Below are 17,495 nucleotides of genomic sequence, written 5' to 3' on the forward strand. Positions count from 1 at the left end.
GTGTTCGCGCCCCCTTTCCAGCAGCGCTCCCGCTCCCCGAGCTCTGGGACGTGCCGTCGCGCTTTTCGTGGGATGGCGAGTGCTGACGAGCAGCTCGGAGCTGCAGTTCTGCCGCTGCCCTGGAGGTGGTTCTCTCCGACTGCCCGATGGCACACACGGTCCCGCCGCTGCCCCCGCCGTGCCCGGCTCCGGGCGGACTGGCCGTGGGTGCGGGTGAGGCGCTGATCCATGGGGAGAGGAGCGGCTGTCTCCTGGAGGTGTCCGGTAGAGTATCTCGCACCGGGTGAGCCCCGGAGGAGTGAGGCTTTAGTGGTGCAGGAGCTTGGTTCTCCAGTACTGCAATTTGTGCGCCCGGCTGCGTGTTTCCACCCCCCCCGCCCCCCCGCCTTTTTTTCCCTAAAGGCTGGAAGGATGGAGTTGGTGATTGGCCTCACATCTCTCTTACTACATCCCTTGTGTTTCCTCACATCTGGAAGGGCAGCCTGCCACGCAGATGCACCAGGTTTGAGAGGCAGGAGGAGATGATTGCTTCTGGAACGGTGAGTTCTGCATGAACCTGCCCAGATTGTCTTTTTCTCATTCCCATACGGGGGTGGGTTCATCTTTCACTGTGCAGCAGCCGTGCTGCTTGTTTCCCCACAGGACATCCTCGTGGAGCTGCCCTGATACACCTGCACAGGATGTCAAACAGTGTCAGAATCTTCCTTTCCTCAGGGTTCCCTCAGTCCTTTTGGGAGGACTGCTCCACAGCTCAGCTTCTTCCAGACGGGACTTGTGGTGCCATGATGCTCTAGCGGATCAGGTAAGATCCGAATGAAGTTGCTTTGAGAGGAGAGGTTGGACTGTGCCAACCAGCAGGGATTCACAAGAAGTTAGTCACTGCGAGAACGACCCAGAAGCACTCAGGTTGCAGGAAAAAGCCAGCTTTTGTGCAGAGCCCATGCAGGCACTCTGCCCAAGTGCCTTGGCACTGCCTTGGTCCGTGCGAGTCTGTCTTTTCCCAGGTCTGCCTGCATCTTTGCAAGTCTCCCAGTGAGTTCCTAGTCCTGCAACACTGCAGCACTGTCATGTTGCATGGCTTTGGCCCCATGTCTATGTCCATCTGACTTGTTCTCACCAAACTATAAAAGCCCATGGGCTAAAAGCAACATTTTTTTTTCTTTGCCATGGTCTACTCTTCAACCCCCTGAAAAAGAACACTGTAGTGTGATAAACTGAATCAAAGTGTTCATAAAAATGTCAGTAATGCCTCTGTTCTCCGTTTTCCTTTCTGTAAGAGAATAATGACTTAAGAGTATGTGCTCTTTTCTTTCGTAGAGTGGGGGCCGTGAGGCAGAGCATCTCTCTGGTTGATGATGAGTGGTGCAGGTTTGAGGGGAGGGACCTCTTTGGGCAATGGAGTCTGAGTGTGCAGACCAGTGTGTGTTTCTCTTCCCGTGTTGTATCCCGTGCCAGCAGTGCTGCCAGGTGGCTGCTCTGGTGCATCATTAGACACTGTTCCAAATAGCATAGGCAGGAATGGTTCAGCACTTGGAGGAAAATGAGCTGGTGATGGATGGCTCTGGTGATGCCAAAACTGTTAAAATATGAACCTCTGAAGCGCAGCCATGGTTTCACCAAGTGACTCTAATACTCTCTGTGTACAGCTGCTCATGTGTGGAGACACTACTGGTGTGTGTCCCTTCCCTTTTCTGGTTTGTTCTGAGGCTCTGTTATCATAGAATCACAGAATGGTTTGGGTTGGAAGGGACCTCAAAGATCATCTAGTTTCAGCCCCCTGCCATGGGCAGGGACACCCTCCACTACACCAGGTTGCTCAAAGCCCCATCCAACCTGGCCTGGAACACTGCCAGGGATGGGGCAGCCACAGCTTCTCTGGGCAAGCTGTGCCAGTGCCTCACCACCCTCAGAGGGAAGAATTTCTTCCTCAGATCTCATAGAAATCTCCCCTCTTCCAGTTCAAAGCCATCGCACCATGTCCTGTCACTACACGCCCCTGTCCAAAGCCCCTCTCCAGCTTTCCTGTAGCCCCTTTAGGTACTGGAAGGTGCTGGAAGGTCTCCCCAGAGCCTTCTCTTCTCCAGGCTGAACAGCCCCAACTCTCTCAGCCTGTCTCCAGAGCAGAGGTGCTCCAGCCCTCAGAGCACCTTCGTGGCCTCCTCTGGTCTCACTCCAGCAGCTCCGTGTCCTTCTTGTGTTGGGTAGTGAGCTTGCTGAGCCCTAAGGATCTTGAACTCCACCATTTCATAGTCACTGCAGCCAAGGCTGCTCTTGAGCTTCACGCTCCTCACCAGCCCCTCCTTCTTCGTGAGAATAAGGTCCAGGAAAGCACCTCTCCTTGTTTGTTGCTCTCTCACTTGGAGAAGGAAGTTACCATCAATGCACTCCAGCAGCCTCCTGGATTGCCTGTGCCCTGCTGTGTTGTCCCTCCAACAGATATCGGGGTGGTTGAAGTCCCCCATGAGGACCGGGGCTTGTGAACTGAGGCTGCTCCTGTCTGTCTCTAGAGGGCCTCATCCACTCGGTCCTCCTGGTCAGGTGGCCTGTAGCAGACCCCCACTACTATGTCCCCTGTCCCTGCCCTCCCTTTAATCCTGCCCATAAGCTGTCGGTCGGCTCCTCATCCATCCCCAGGCGCAGCTCCGTGCACTCAGCTGCTCTCTGACACAGAGGGCAACCGCTCCTCTGCGTGTCACCTGCCCGTCCTTCCTAACGAGCCTGTACCCTTCCATTCTGACGCTGCAGCCGTAGGATTCATCCCACCGCGTCTCAGCGATGCCAGTGCCATCGTAGCCCTTCAGGCGCACCCCCCCCCCGACTCCTCTGGTTTGCCCCCCGTGCTCCGGGCGTTTGCGCAGAGGCGTTTCAGTTGGGCCCAGGGAATCTGCCCGACTGGCTGGGGCGGCTGCAATTCCTTTCTGCTGCCCTTCAGGTGCTCTCAGGCTGTCTCAGCAAGCCTGGGGTGATCCCCCTCCCCTGATGCTGCCCACTGTAATGGGACTGAGGGTCTGTGGTGTAACTGGTGCGGTTCTCCATCTACATTCTCCCCAGCAAGGATTGTTGCAAGTAGTTTGTTTCCTTGTTTGTTGTCTCTGTTCACTCGTGGATGTTGCCAACAGTGACGCTGCTTCCTTCATCTCCCTTGCTCAGGATCGTGCAGTGGGGTGTAGGAGGGGTATTGTGAAAAAAACAAGTCCTATTTGATAGCTGTAACTTCTAAGGCCGTGTAACAGGAGTTGTCAGAAGGGCATCCCTGTTCCAATGTCCTCTCCTTGTGTAGCCCTGCGTTACCTGCTGCCAGGCTCGGGGCAGACAGACCCTCCCTGCTGTCTGGGAGGTGCTTCCTGATAGCTGCGTCCAGATAGAGCTTCAGACAGGGACGGCTGGAGCTGGGACCAGCTCGCGGTGCTCAGCAGCCCGAGGCAGGGCGCTGCGCTGGGACCTGCGGGCACGGACGGGACGGGGACGAGAAGTGTGCTCTCACACAATCCGGGCGCCTTGGGCTGGGCTCGGGGCAGTGACCTGCCGGTACCCCGTGTGGTCCCGTGGTGGGCAGAGGATGCTTCCGTGTGCCCCATGCAGGGCGTGGGGCTGGAGAGGAGGATGACACGAGCAGAGTGGCCCCATGAGGAATGGCTGCTGCAGGCCACACGCCGTTTTCCCATTAGCGAGTGTTTAGTTCAGCGTTTTAAATAATTGTGTCCTCGGAATGATATTTAAAATCCATTTGGGAGGCAATGAGGCGGGAAAGTGCCTGTGCCATTGTGATGACGCTGCGCGGGCCGCGCCGCACATGCATATTACAAACTCGTTACAGGCTCGTTTACACGCACGCTGCTCGCTCCCCACACCACCTCTTTCTGATGCTCCTAATGTTTCTTCCCCGCCATGGCTGCTTCTCCTTGGCACTAGGCAGAAATTCCCTCGGTAGGCAGCCCTGGTGCCCTCTGCACCGGTAGAGCCGGGGGCACGGTCAGGGCAGCTGGGGGGGGGCGTGCGGTGATGGGACGGTCTGTCAGGTGTCCTGTCCTTCCCCGTGCCCGGCACAGAACGGGGTGGGCTGACCAGCCCATGCCCCGGTGTCACGGCAGGCTCAGCCCCCGCTGAGCCGCAGGGAGGGTGGGCTCTGCAGGGGAGGGCTGCCGTTGGTCCCTGGTGGTGGTGGTGGGGGGCTGAAACACGAGCGGGGAGGGTGTGACGTGAGGAGGAACCAAGGAGGTGACAGACCTGGTGGGATGTTCTCCTGACAGATGTGGTGGCCCAAGGTAAGTGCCCTGCCACCTAGGGGAGACAGGGCAAAAGGGAGCTGGAGGAGTGAGTTTGGTGAAGTTCACTGCCCCGTCCTTGCGGAGTCCGAGACCAGGACCTGAAGCCAATCAAGACACAGAAGAAGAGTGGTGGAAAGAGAGATTCGCCTGCCTGCAGGTCAGAGGTGTGGGCCCTCATTGTCTTGAATGTTCCCCGTGGACATAATATAGTGATATGATATGATAATTCTCATAATAGGTAGAGAATTAAGAGCTGATAGTTCAAGGCTTGAAAACAAGTGCACAATATGGGGGCCAGTAGCTTCCTGTGGGTCTTCAGGAGCTTTTGAAGGCAGCAGCATATAGTACATCTTGTTAGTGTATATGACCAGCCAATATCTGCATAAAATCATGGTTTCCTGGGTATTCCCTGACCCGATGGGGCCATATGCTCCATCGTTAGGCTTGTGGCTTACACAGATGACTTTGCCAGTAACGAGGTACTTGCCCTAAATCTGTCTTTTGGGGTAGACATGCTTTATCATGCACATGAGCATGTGTAAATGGACACCCTTGCATTACTGTTGAGCTGGGGATTCCAGTTCCAACACTCTTGCTCTGTGCCACATACGGATAGATTCCCACAATTTGGGTAGCTGCTGGGTACCTCAGTTTTATTTTAACGTCTCTCTCGGGGAGATAAATGGAGTTATCCCCTCAACCTTGTTCTCCTTGCTTTGTCCTTAAGTGTTGCTTCTTGTGGGTCAGGCATGATGTCTGGAGATGTACCAACCGTGGGTGGTCCCTGCTTCTAGCAGGGCTGGGTGGGTGGGAGGTGGTTGCTGTGCATACTCCAGGGAGCACCTTCCCCAAAGCTGATGACTGTCAGCCTCTGACTCCAGGCACCCTGCAGACAGGACTTGATTCTCAGAACTCCTCTAATGTCTCTGAGTATGAGACGTGCCAACACGTCTCTCATGCTCTGCTGTATCATACAAGAAGTACACTATAACCTTTCTGATTTCTCCGTTGATCTGACACAAGGCAGGCATAATCATAAAACAAATAGATTACTGAGTAAGAGATAAACCAAATCTCTTGCAATAAGAACAACAATGTTTAGAAGCTGACAGATCACTGAAAAAAACCCAACCAACATTTCTTTCAAGGATGTGTGTCTTCACTCTGGTCAGCCTTGGGTTGTGGGATTGCACGTGGTTCCCTCCACTCTGACCTTTTGAGGACGCTCTTCTTCCTCACAAACAGATCCAAAGCATCTGAGAAAAGACTTGCCAAAGGCCCTGAGGTCACTGGGGCCAGAGAACTGGGTACTGCTAACCCGTGCACCAGACAGGCCCTGTGCCCCTGGTGTGAAGGTGTTATGTGAAAGCAGCGAGGAGGAGCCCGCTCTCCCTTTTCCCCACCAGACTGTGCAGCCCACTACAGAGCGTGCAGTGAGTGGGCTCCGTGAACTGGACTTGAGGGTAAAGCCTTGTGCCAGCAGCAGGACAGCTCCTGCCAGATGACAGTGCTGAGGGCACAGATGGACCTGGCTTCCCTCCCGTGACCCGCCAGAGCGGGCACAGGACCTGCTTTGCTGTGGGGCCAGGGCAGATGCCACAGCCTGTCAAACACGAAGGAAAGGCTCTGCTGGGAGGAGGGGGGTGTGTGGTTGGCTGTGTTTTGTGGGTTTTGTTTGGTTTGGTTGTGCTTTTTTTGTGGTGGGGTGGTTTTGGCTTTTTTGTTGTTAGCCATGGGAACAGGAGGAAATCTTCAGGGTGGCTGGTGCAGAGGCAGAAACGCCCACCTCCTGAGCCCAAGGTCTCTGCAACTGAGTGCGAAAGCAGTGCCTGCCCTCTGCCAGCACCCTGGGTGCAATGGCTGGGGACCTGGCCTCAGCCCGGCGGTCAGGGTGCTCCTCCCAGATGCTTTTCCTGGGTGGTTGTAACGTGTGTGGATAGTACTGTGTGTGTGAAGGGCTAGGTTTGGATTCTGTGCCCAAGCCTGGGGGGAAGGCATGATGCTGTTGGTGCCAGTGGCAGGAGAAGGTGGAAAGGCAGATTAGAAAGAAACTAAGAGTTCTCTTGAGTTTCTCCTTTTCCTCACCTCTAAGAGAATCCAGCCTTCTACTGTACTCCAAGTTCCCCAAGTTGCAGCTGTTCCACTGAGCCCCTCGTCTGGCCAGAGGAGACCGGCTATCTGCCATGCTCTCTCCACCCTTCTGCCATGCTGTTCTCTCGTGGGCGCTCTGCTTTGCCCAGAGACCTGGCAGTGACTGATCCGAAAGCAAGTGGGATGTTCTTACCAGCAGGTTGGGCATCACTGCCCTGGTCAAGGTGTCAGATGGCTACACCAAGGCCACGTAGTGCAAGCCTCCGAGTTCAGCCCCTTATGACTTCTGACAGCGCTCCTGCTGCAGGCCTTTCCCTCGCCGCCCCGCGCTGGGATCGCCCTCGCCGTGCTCTGGTTCTTTCCAACGGGAGCACAACGCGGAGCAGAGACTTTGCAGAGCAAACTAGCAAGCGCATGGCGTTTGGAGGCTGCGTGCTGCCCCGCTCCCGTGCTGCATCCGTGCTGGCGATCGCATCCAGCAGCTGAAAATAAGCTCTTGGAAGGCAGGGAGGTGGTGAAGGGGAGCTGCCCAACAGGGCTATTTATACCGGGTGAGTCAGGAGGCCTGTGCCTAAATCCAGCCAGACGCTGGGGAGCTGGAATCCAGGAGCAACTGCAAGGGACGTAGCCTTGGATAAGAGGCTCTTGCCTGCAGCAGCTTGTTTGCTGTAAGGTTCGGGCTTGTCCTGTCTGTTCCCCATGATGGACTGCACCTTTCCCTTCAGCTCTGCCACACAACGCTTGCCACAGCTGGATGAGGAGCAGCTGGATCGGTGGAAGGACTCTCGGCGTACAAGACCTCGGTACCACCACAGTGAGCACAGCCTGAGCCCCGTTGGCCAGAGATGCCAGGACAGCCGCTTGGAGCCACTGGAGTGCCGGGATCTGCTGATCCAGAACGCGCTCTTCACTGGGGACCTGGAGATGGTACAGAAGTACTTCACCGAGAGTGCAGCCATCAACCTCATCATTGAGGCCAAGGGTGATGAGCTGCGCTGGACTAGCAGGAAACTTGGTGGGTGTGTGGGGCTGGGACGTGGCGGGCTGGGAAGTGCCCAGGATGGGGACCAGAGAAGGAGCACAGACACCTGAGAAAAGTGTTGAGAGGAATCACTAGTGGCAGACACAGAGTGGTGGAAGAGGGACTTTTGGATGAGGAAGGAGGAGTGCAGGGTTGTAGAACAAATGGTAGCGGGCTTGTTGAAGGTGGCCAGAGGCAAATCTACTGGGAAATGGTGAGAATAAGGCCCTTGGAGGGTCTGCTGGAAAGGAGCGACATCAGGACTGTCCTGTTAGAGATTACTGGGATAGATCTGAAAAGTGTGAGGTGAAGAGAGTGCTTGGGTGAAAAGGCATCAGGCGGCGTAAGGATGCTTTTCCTGCCTTATGTCTTAAGTTGGGTCTGTTACTCCAGCTTATTAGAAACTGGAGGCTGTGACATGCTTTGGGAACAGCAGAGAGGTCTTGGCAGTGGCTTTCGGGCAGACCTTAGCCCTTGCCCTGGGGAAGAGGCATGGCTGTGGGTCAGCCTTGCAGGCAGCTGCTTGGGGACCAAGCCACGATTGCTCCGCATCTACCTGTTCCTGCTGCTGTGGTGAAATCCAGGTGTGAAGCAGAGCCATTGTGATCCCTGCTCCAAACACGGGCTTTGAGAAGCTGCAGGAGGGTTGATGTGGGAAGGTTAACAGTGATCAGCTGGAGGGGAGCTTTGCTCCGGAACAAAAGCATTTGGTGGTGTGCTTTCTTTCACATGTGGGATTTGCACCCTGCAAGCTGTTCTGTTCTGTGAGATGGATTGGACAAGGGCAGCAGAAATCTTGTCTGCTAGAGAGATGGTGGAAGCAACCTTGTCTGGAGTGACAGCAGGTAGAATCTGGTCATCCTTGGCGCTTCCTCCCATCCATACACCTCACTGTACCTTGCCCAGACACATCTCATGGCTACCACACAGACTTCCGCCGTCTGTGCTCCCTTTTTCTTACCTTCTCATTAATGTCATCTGTGAGCTTTTCAGTAAGCCGACGTGTTGAAGGGGGGGATGTGCTTAGCCGTCCGGAAGCACACGTGTCCTTGCAGCTCTCCGTTAGCAGCGTGGTGCCGGCAGGCGAGATGGGGACTGTCAGGTGTGGAGGGGCCATAATCACACCACTCTCCCTCAGAAGGTTGGTGGCAAGAGCCCCACTGGGCCAGAATGGAAGAGCTGCTGCTGAAGGCCACTTTCCCAGAGGTGTGGGTTCTTCTCCAGAGTCCTGGCACACAGCTGTGGGGCGCACTGACAAAGCCTGGCCACGGCTGAGCATGGTGTGGCACCCACACTAGCAAGAGGCAGACCGAGCAGGTGGGCTTGCAGATGCCAGTGCTGCTGCTTGTGGGTGGTGAAGATTATTTACTGAGCTCCAAGGCTTATACATTCCAGGTGTTGAATTGTTACAGTCTACTTAGGAATAAAAGTACAAAAGGCATTAACCCTTTGTGTAACTGAGACCGCTTGTCAGTAAAATACTAACTGCACATTTTAACTCCTGCCTTACGCTGGGCTGACACACTCGGACAGCACGTCAGTCTGACTGTCAGGATTTGTGCCCCGAAGGAAACAGCACAGCTGATGTAAAACAACTTCACACAGAAATTGCTCTTATCACCACAGTTTCCAGACGTGAAAAACCCAACCAAACAAGACCATTCATCAAGCACAGACCAAAAACGTACTGCCAAATTTACCAGTTAAGGGTATAGAACAAAAAGCGAAGCAAATCTTCAGGCTTTGGTTATGTATCTCACAGGCCTGCAGGGACAGTTTCTTAAACCTTACCCAGCTGGCGACCTTAGAAGTGGACTCCAGTGACCTGGTCTTTGCCAAGTCATCTGTGTTGATATTTTAAGAAGCCCAGAGGAAGTTCAAATTGTATGGTGTCACTGACACCGACTCGCACAGCCCTTTGCCTCCCTGGCGATGCTGCTGTGGTCGGGAACCTCAGGCTCTCCTGGGATACTTGCTCATCTCTTTGGGGAAATAGAGGATCCCATCAGGTGAGAAAGTCTGCCGGGTGCTTCCCTCTTTTTACCCTTTCATGCACTACGTTGTAGCTAGACAAGGTGAAGTCTGCAGAGACAGAGGATGCTGCAGACTGTCAGTATAGAACTTGGTCGTTTATTTTCATTACTGAGAAGGGCAAAGTTCCCTATTTTACACTCTTCTCTGCTCCCCCAGGTAATTGTTGCTTTGTGGTCTATTGGGGTCACTTAACTTGTTTTCAGCTGCATGATCTGAACAGTTCCACAACACAATTGAACTAGATACTACTGGTCTTCCACGCAGTTTGATGTGTTCTTTAGAGCATATGGCCTGAACAAAATGCACACAATGCTGACGAGCTGTGAGTAAAGTGTGCTCCTCCATAACCAAAGTAGGGGTACGGTGGGTCCCTGCAACTGAGTGGGGACAGGGGAAAAGGCTATCTCGGGTGAAAGGACAGCAGTGAGGAACCCCGCATGAGGGGGCTGTCAGAGGATTGGAAAGGGAGTACTAAAACCATGCAGGAGTTCTCTGCAAGGCTGAATTTCAAGGAAAAGTAGGAAAGGGTCTAAAGGATAATTAACTTCTATCTTTTTACTCCACTTGTAATGCACTGTTTCCCATCCTCATGCCTGTTTCTACCTTTCTTTTGGCTTTAAGCTTTGATTAAAAAGAACTTTCCTGTGGCTTTTTTAAAAGCCTGTTCAGTGCCGAGGGCTTGGGAGGAACAACCAAATGGAGGTGCATGCTGGAGATGTGCAAGGAGCCACGGGCTGGACAAAGGTGTGCTGGTGGTGTACGGAGGCAGCTGGGTCGTGCTGTTGTGGTCTGGGCAGCAGCTGGGTGACAGCAGGCTGGTTGAGCATGAGACTGCTTCCCGGTTTCCTTAGTGGTGTTCTGTCTCCATTTCTCCCCTTCGGGCTACTCTGCTACCCTGCCCTGCCTGGGACTTTCCCTTCCCAGACAGAGTCTGCAGGGATACTGCTGTCCCAGAGGAGTGTCCTTGGCCTCTTGGCCCAAAGGTTTGGTCACAAGGTTTCCCAGAATAGAACAGCTGAGACCTGAGCTGTGCCCAGCCTGGGCCAAGCAGTGCTGCGACATGTCATTGCCTCTCTGCAGAGCCCCCCAGGGCAGACAAGCAGCCTGTCCCCTGGAGCACGGGCACCTGCAGGGCTGTGCCCGCAGGCTCAGAGCCTGGCCGGTGTGGCAGCAGCAGGTCCTGCCCCGGTTTCTGTGGAGGGTACCGCTTCATGGGTAGCATCCCGGACGGAGGAGACAAGAGTCAGGAGCCCATCTACACGCGGAAGGCGGATGGCCCTGCCCAGGTCTACTGGCAGGCCCTGCTGACCGGGGATCCCGGGATCGTGGCCGAGATCCTCAGCAACCCTCAGAACAAGCTGAGTCCCAGTGCTGTGTTTGACACCAGTGACTTGGAAGAGTGGAAAAACTACCGCTTCAACTTCCGCCGGCTGAGTACGCAGGGGGCAGCGGGCGGCAGCGCGGCCCCCCGAGCAGAGGCTCAGAGCCTTTCGCTTGTGCTGCAGGGCGTTAGGATTGCTGGGACTGTGTGCTATGGGTGCTGTGCCGGTTATGGAGGAGTGGGGGTTGGAGCGAGAGCACTGGGATGCGGTTGGTTCCCCTGTGCGGCTTGTGGGAGAGTGTGCGTGTGTCTGGGAGCCAGAGGTGCATCGGGATAGCGCTTGTGCAAGGGCTTGGAACCCTCCTGGGTTGCCCCACGGGGCGAAGGAGATTCAAGCTCCAGGTTATGCCACTTCTGTGACCAGCGCTGTAGCCTGGTTCCGTGTGCCCGTTCCGTCTGTGTGCAGCCGCTGCTGGTTCTCTCTGTGGGATGTGCGGGGCGAGGAATTGTCATAGCCCTGTGTTAGGTCCTCGAGATGGTTCACTTTGAACCTGGCCCTGGCAAACACAGTTGACCGCATGCTGCTTCTGCAAGAAAGAGGTGAGAGGGACGTAGTGTTGAACACGCCGTGCAGCCGGGGATAGGGTCCTCCCGCCCAGCCTGGAAGGGCAGCAAGAAGTGTGATTTAAGGAGCCCTTTTGCTGTAACAGCTGCAGGCTGTTTGCCAGCAGACCGCACCAGATCAGCGATGGTTCCAGCTGGGTCAGCATCTTTGAGAGCACGCAGGTTTCAGCCCCTTGCTCTCTCCTAGGCCCTAGATGTCCATCTTTGTGGAAGCTTGTTTGTCTGTGCCATGCTCAGGGCTTGCCTGAATCTCTTGTGTGTGTGGCAGCCTGGTCCGGCACCTCTTTGTTTTACTGTAGTGCTTCTTGCACGGTGCTCTTCCAGCCATCTTGCTGCATTTAGCCCTGCCTGTGCCCGAGGCCCTTCGCCTGCTGCACTCCTGCCCACAGAAGCCCTGTCCTGCATGACCGAGCTGCAGGAGAAAAGCGTGTTTTCTGGGAATGGCCTCTGCCCCAAGGCTCGGGCTCCTTCGAGCTCCCTGTCAGCATGGCCATGCAGTCCAAGAGCCGTGCCTGGACCTTTGCCTTCGGCATGCCAGCCCAAAGGCAGGGATGTTGCGGAGCAGGGGCCGGCAGGAAGAGGCAGTGCCCTGAGGGGAATCCCACGTGTCTCCAGAGGGGACGTAGATGGGGTACCCGGGGAAAAGGGCTGCTCTGGGCCCAGTGCTCCTGTGTGCTGTGGCTGGAGGTGGCTCCCTGACCTCTCTGTCCCTGCAGGACTGTGGTCCCTCAGCTACGAGCAGGAGCTCACCACGCCGCTGCACATCACGGCCAGCCGGGGCTACACGGAGTGCCTGCGGCTGCTGCTGCTCCGCGGCGCTGCCGTCGACTTCGCACCCGGGGGTAAGACCGCCCTGCACGAGGCTTGCGCGGCCGCCAGCGCGGACTGCGTGCGCCTGCTGCTGGGCTTTGGCGCTGACCCCGAGGCTGTCTCCGAGGATGGCTACAAGCCCCTGCACCTCTGCAAGAGCCCGGACTCCATCGAGTGAGTTCTACCCAGGGGCACCGTGGGCCTCCCTCCCCCTCGAGCCCTGCCCTGTGTAGAAGGGTCCCTACTCATCCTCGCAGGTGGGCTGGTGGTGGCAGCAGTGGCTGCTAAACGGGGTGGCCTCGCTGCCTGTTCCTGGGCCAGGATCACCTCTGAAGTCCAACAGATGACTGCAAGCTCTAGTCCTCAGCTGATGCAGCTGAGCTCGGTGCTGCTGCCTTGCTGCCCCCCAGCAGTGCAGAGCTGATGGCTCAGGCTGTGCAGCTCGGGGCACGGGCTGCGCAGACAGACCTCCGTGCGGGTGTGGGAGCAGATGCTGGGTGTGATGACGCTTTACCAAAGATCTGTGGAGAGTTAGCTAGATGACAGTATCTCCGCTCACCAGTCATCCTGGATTAAAACCACTGCTCCAGGGCATAAGGAGCCAGAATTTTAGGACTCTTGGGAAAAGTGAAAGATGTGGGTGGATGGGGGAGTGGGGTGGTGGGAGGGAGGATAGGAGCTGGAGAGAAGAACCTGTCACTGAGTCACCTTGGCCCACATAGGTGTGCCCAGCAGCTGCTGCAGCATGGTGCCAACGTGAACAGTCGGACAGAGGAGGAAGATGACACAGCGCTGCATGTCGCAGCACGGCATGGCCTGACAGACCACGTCCAGCTGCTGCTGCGCCATGGGGCAGAGCTGGAGGCAAAGAACGAGGAGGGGCAGACGCCACTGAACGCTGCCTGCGCTCAGCCCCATCAACCCCAGGACATGGACCGCTACTACCAGGTCTGCCAGCTGCTGGTGGAGAGAGGTGCCAGCATCAACGCTGCAGACAGGGACCGCCAGCACCCGCTCCACCTGGCCTGCAAGAATGCCAATGCTCAAGTCGCAGAGCTACTGCTGGCCCGGGGTGCAAATGTCAACGTCATGAACTACAGCGGCAACACAGCACTGCACAACATCCTGCAAGCCACCGCCTACAAGCTGGAGCACCGCCCGGAGCTCGTGGTGCGAGCCCTGCTCAACCACGGTGCCATCCGCATCTGGCCCGGCTCCCTCCTCAAGGTGCGGGGCTTGCCGCCGTGCTGGGAGTGTGGTGGGAAGGGACGGTGGCGGACAGCAGGGGCCCGGGCAGAGTGAGGACATTTCTGTCACAGCAGGGCTTGCTCTGTGCCAGCCTGCTGCTTGTCCTGCCTGTCTCTTCCCAGGGGCTGGGGCGGGGGTAATTGGCATTGCTGGTAAGGCATTCCCTGAAGTTTTCTGCTGTAGGACTCTCCTGCTTCTGCCTGCTAGGCTGTGTGGCCAGTACTTACCCAGTTTCCATCATCACTTGCTCTGGAAAGTGTTGGCCCTTGTCCTCCCAGGGGATGTTTCCTCTTTGGGGCATGCCCTCCAGCTCATGCTGTCTCTGCAAGACACCAGCAAACAAAGGGTTAATTTCCTGTCTTAATTCCTGAGCAGAGCAATAATTACCCAGCCCGGAGATCAGCAGATTGCTCTCCCCTTTGGGAAAATACAGGAAAATCAACAATTAACACTAATTAATCTCCTATTAACGCCAGATAATGAGGATCACTGGTAGAGCCGGAATAGGCTCTGACAGCTACTGCTGGCCCGGGCCGTGGGGAGTGGGAGCCAAGGGCCGGGGTGGGGGGCGTTCTGCCTCTGTGCAGCTACGCGTGGGTGGGGTGTGCTCCAACGGCCGTGCTGGTGGTGTAGGATACACAGCTCCAGCGTGCCTCTTGCACCTACATGGACATGGTATGCACCAGAGACGCGTTGCATACGTATGACGTCTTCCTGGGCTCTGTAGCAGCTGACATGGGCCCAGTACTTCCCAGGACACTCACTGTGCACAGCACGGATATGGGATGTCTCTGCAGCCTCGTGCCCAAAAGGCACAATACATCCCTGAGACCCCTGTGCAGCCCTCAGCAGAGGCATGGCATCCCTTCGTCTTGCTGCGCACGCAATGGGCGTCAGTCCTGGCCCCAGGATGGCTCATGCTCGGGCTGGAAAAGTAGGAGGAAGGAGTGTGATGAAGCAGAGTGGTGTTGCTTACAAGCGACTTGCAGCGGTGAGGCAGACGGAGGTCTGCGTTCCAGCCACGTGCCTTAGTCCTGCATCTGAGGAGAGGCTGCGGAGACCCAGGTGTGCTGAATGCAACGATGCTGTGTGTGTTGGGTGCTGGCTCAGTCACCCTCTTTGCAGGAGCAGTGCTCTGGCATTTCCCACCATGGGTGGGTTTGATCTCCTGGGGCAGTGGAGGGAAGGACGATAGCTCCCTGGATTTACCAAGGCTGGTTTTGAGCACGTGCAGCTTTTTAGGAGGTGCAGGTGAGGCTTGCAGGACCTTGCCCAAGGGCAGTGTTCATTGCTCTCTCCCCGGCGCAGGTGCTGCGGTACTGCCATACCTGCCCGCGGGTCATCGAGGCCCTGATGAACAGCTATGACCACGTGCGTGTCTCCGAGGACTGGGTGGAAGCGGTTCCAGCGGAGGTTGTAGAGGTGAGGGAACGCACGCTGCCGGCCGGAGAGCATGCGGCCGGGCTGCCGCAGCAGGGTGCCAGAGGAGGTTTGGGGCTGGGGGGTCTGGGTGGAGATTTGCAGGGCACAGAGGTGATGCTGTGGGGGAGCAGGGAGGATGTGCCACAGTGACTGAGGAAAAACGATGTCTGGTTCCACCTCTGCTGCCAGGGTGTTATCTTCAGCTTTGTCTGTCTCCCGTCCTCTCTTCTCTTTCTGTAGAAATACCCCCGTTTCTACCAGTCACTGTTCTCCCTGGAGCAGAGGCCTCGCTCCCTGCAGCACCTGGCTCGCCACACGCTCAGGACCTTCCTGGAGGGCCGGCTGCTTCGGGTGCTGCCTCAGCTGCACCTGCCAAGTGCTCTGCACCATTTCCTGCTGCTCAGCTTCGAGGACGTTCTCTACTAAGGGCTGCGGTTCCAGCCCTCCTGTGCAGATGTTCCACCGCTGCCGGTGCAGTCTGCGCCTTCCCAGCGAACCCCTTCCCCTCGCACACCTCCTGCCAGGCCAAGCCAGCCCGCTGTGTCCCTGTCCCAGAGCCTTGTGCTCTGCCTCGTCCACCTATTTCGGGGCATTTTGTTTACCCCTACTAACCAGGACAAACTCCAGACTCACTAGGAAAAGCAAGATATGGGGATTAGGGCGTTTTGTGGGACAAGGAGCAAATACACTACGTTGATCACAGTTTAAGCTGTTGGATATCGGTTTTCCAACCCCAAATGTACAAACTCTAACCTGGACCAGGCAGCTCTGGTGCCCTGGGTGTTTGTTGGCATCCTGTTTTTAGTCAAGTTGTTTACGGTTTGTACCCAAAGGTGCTCGGAGTAAACCTTAGTCTTTCTCTACACCTACCAGAGCACAAATTCCACCTTGCCTTGGAGACTGTCCTGACAGAGCTCACCCACGTGACATGCCATGCATGGTGGCGTACACGCTCTCAGACCTATGCATCCACCTGTTTCTCGGAGGACGCAGGGAAACGTGTGATGGATGGAGCTGAGGCCTCCCAGACGAACACTTTCCCTGCAGGTACAACATCCGGGGTTGCCGGATTTTGCAGCTTGGGGCAGGACAGCAGTGCTTGCGCCAGCACTGAGGACTGATGCGGGGCAAGGAGGAAGCATGCCCTGGGAACGCCGCTCCCCTGGGCGCAGAGCAGCCAGCCCCTGCGCCAGCCCAGCCAGCATCTACAGAGCACAGTCCAGGTCTGCGCACGGCTGCCTGGGCTCCGTGCACTCTGACAAGGTGACGGGTGATGTTTGTTCCTGCGGCTTAAAGACTCACTTGTAAAGGAATCAAAGCACTAACCATCCTTTAAAGATTTGCTGTGAGCCGACTCCATTCCTGCTCCTGACCCAAGGTGTGCCCGAACTGCTGCTGGTGGGCAGCAGGGGCACTTGGGCAGTACTGCAGGTTGCTCCTCTTGGTGCCCTGGCTTTCAATGCCTCTGTTAACATCCCCATCAGCACCAGGACACGGGAACACACAGACCTGAAGGCTGAGCAGTTTGGCAGACTCAACGCTTCTCTCTTTTTCTGCCTCTCGTTGGGACACAGGGTGTAGCTCTGCTCCACTCGTTATCACCACCTTACCCGACTAGACCTCGCTGCTCTGAGGCAGCAAGCTTGAAATACCTACGTGAGGTTCAGCGTGCCATTCCTAATGCACTCACACCAGTGATGCACCACAGCATGAATGTTAGTAGGATACAACGGGGACGTGTTTCCACGTTACAGCTTTACAAAAGGTGTCAGGAAACCAGTTGTGAGTGCTTGTGTGTAGATAAAGCTATTGCAGTGTAGAGATGGTATATCTCAAAAAGAATTAACAATGTGCTTTATGACTTCCATGGGCAGAGAGGTGAGATGTGAGGGACTTTTGACAAGGGCCTGTGGTGACAGGACATGGGGCAATGGCTTTAAACTGAAAGAGGGGAAATTTTGATCAGATATAAGGAAGACATTTTTTACATTGAGAGTGGTGAGGCACTGGCACAGGTTGCCCAGAGAAGTTGTGGCTGCCCCATCCCTGGAAGCGTTCAAGGCCAGCCTGGATGGAGCTTTGAGCAACCTGGTGTAGTGGAATGTGTCCCTGCCCATGGCAGGGGGGTTGGAACTGGATGGTCTTTGAGGTCCCTTCCAACCCAAACCAGTCTATGATTCTACATTGGCTCGAGATGATATGCTAGGATATGTGCAAAACAGAGATGAAAGGACCAAGGGAGTCAAAGCCTTTAAAACCTCAGGATAATGGCCCTGTGTTTTCCCTGAACCAGAGCAGGAACCTAGCCTGAAGTCACCACCTTCCTGCTGGCTGAGCTCACATGCCTGTTCAGGGGATCTGTTTATGGGAGCAGGTCCTGTAGTCTTATTCCCAAATGCTAATCACCACTTTAGAGTGTTCCCTGTCAGCCAGAGCACGTCTGTGACTGGCAGAGGAGCAGAAGAAGGAAGGTTTGTCCCTTTTGGTGGCAGCACAGCCTGGGGTTGCCGTAGCCTGAGCGGATCGGTTTGGCACGAAGGCGGTCCGCGGAGCAGCGCGCGTGGGGCTGGTTTGCCGGCCGCCTTCTTCCCAGCAGCGTGCCTGCAGCGACCCGTGTTCAGTAACGCACGCTCAGCCACTCGGATAATCTCGCCTT

The 17,495-nt window shown here is 56.0% G+C and overlaps 1 protein-coding gene across 1 annotated transcript; it reads left to right on the top strand.

Moving 5' to 3' along the window:
• Positions 1-7,058: 7,058 nt before the first annotated feature.
• ASB10 (ankyrin repeat and SOCS box containing 10) lies at positions 7,059-15,265 on the top strand. Its single transcript, XM_086630900.1, has 5 exons — positions 7,059-7,374; positions 12,076-12,343; positions 12,892-13,396; positions 14,726-14,839; positions 15,080-15,265. Exons 1-5 carry the CDS (start codon positions 7,059-7,061, stop codon positions 15,263-15,265), a joined length of 1,389 nt encoding a protein of 462 aa, XP_086487026.1.
• Positions 15,266-17,495: the final 2,230 nt, after the last annotated feature.

The sequence above is a fragment of the Tauraco erythrolophus genome, unplaced genomic scaffold (assembly GCF_009769465.1).
Source record: "Tauraco erythrolophus isolate bTauEry1 unplaced genomic scaffold, bTauEry1.pri scaffold_58_arrow_ctg1, whole genome shotgun sequence".
NCBI lineage: Eukaryota > Metazoa > Chordata > Aves > Musophagiformes > Musophagidae > Tauraco > Tauraco erythrolophus.

Bases quoted from the DNA above. Each gene is read 5' to 3' on its own strand.
- ASB10 (XM_086630900.1), top strand. From the start codon at position 7,059: ATGATGGACTGCACCTTTCCCTTCAGCTCTGCCACACAACGCTTGCCA. The intron at 7,375-12,075 runs GTGGGTGTGTGG...CTGTCCCTGCAG, and splicing joins CTGGACTAGCAGGAAACTTG to GACTGTGGTCCCTCAGCTAC. The intron at 14,840-15,079 runs GTGAGGGAACGC...CTCTTTCTGTAG, and splicing joins TTCCAGCGGAGGTTGTAGAG to AAATACCCCCGTTTCTACCA.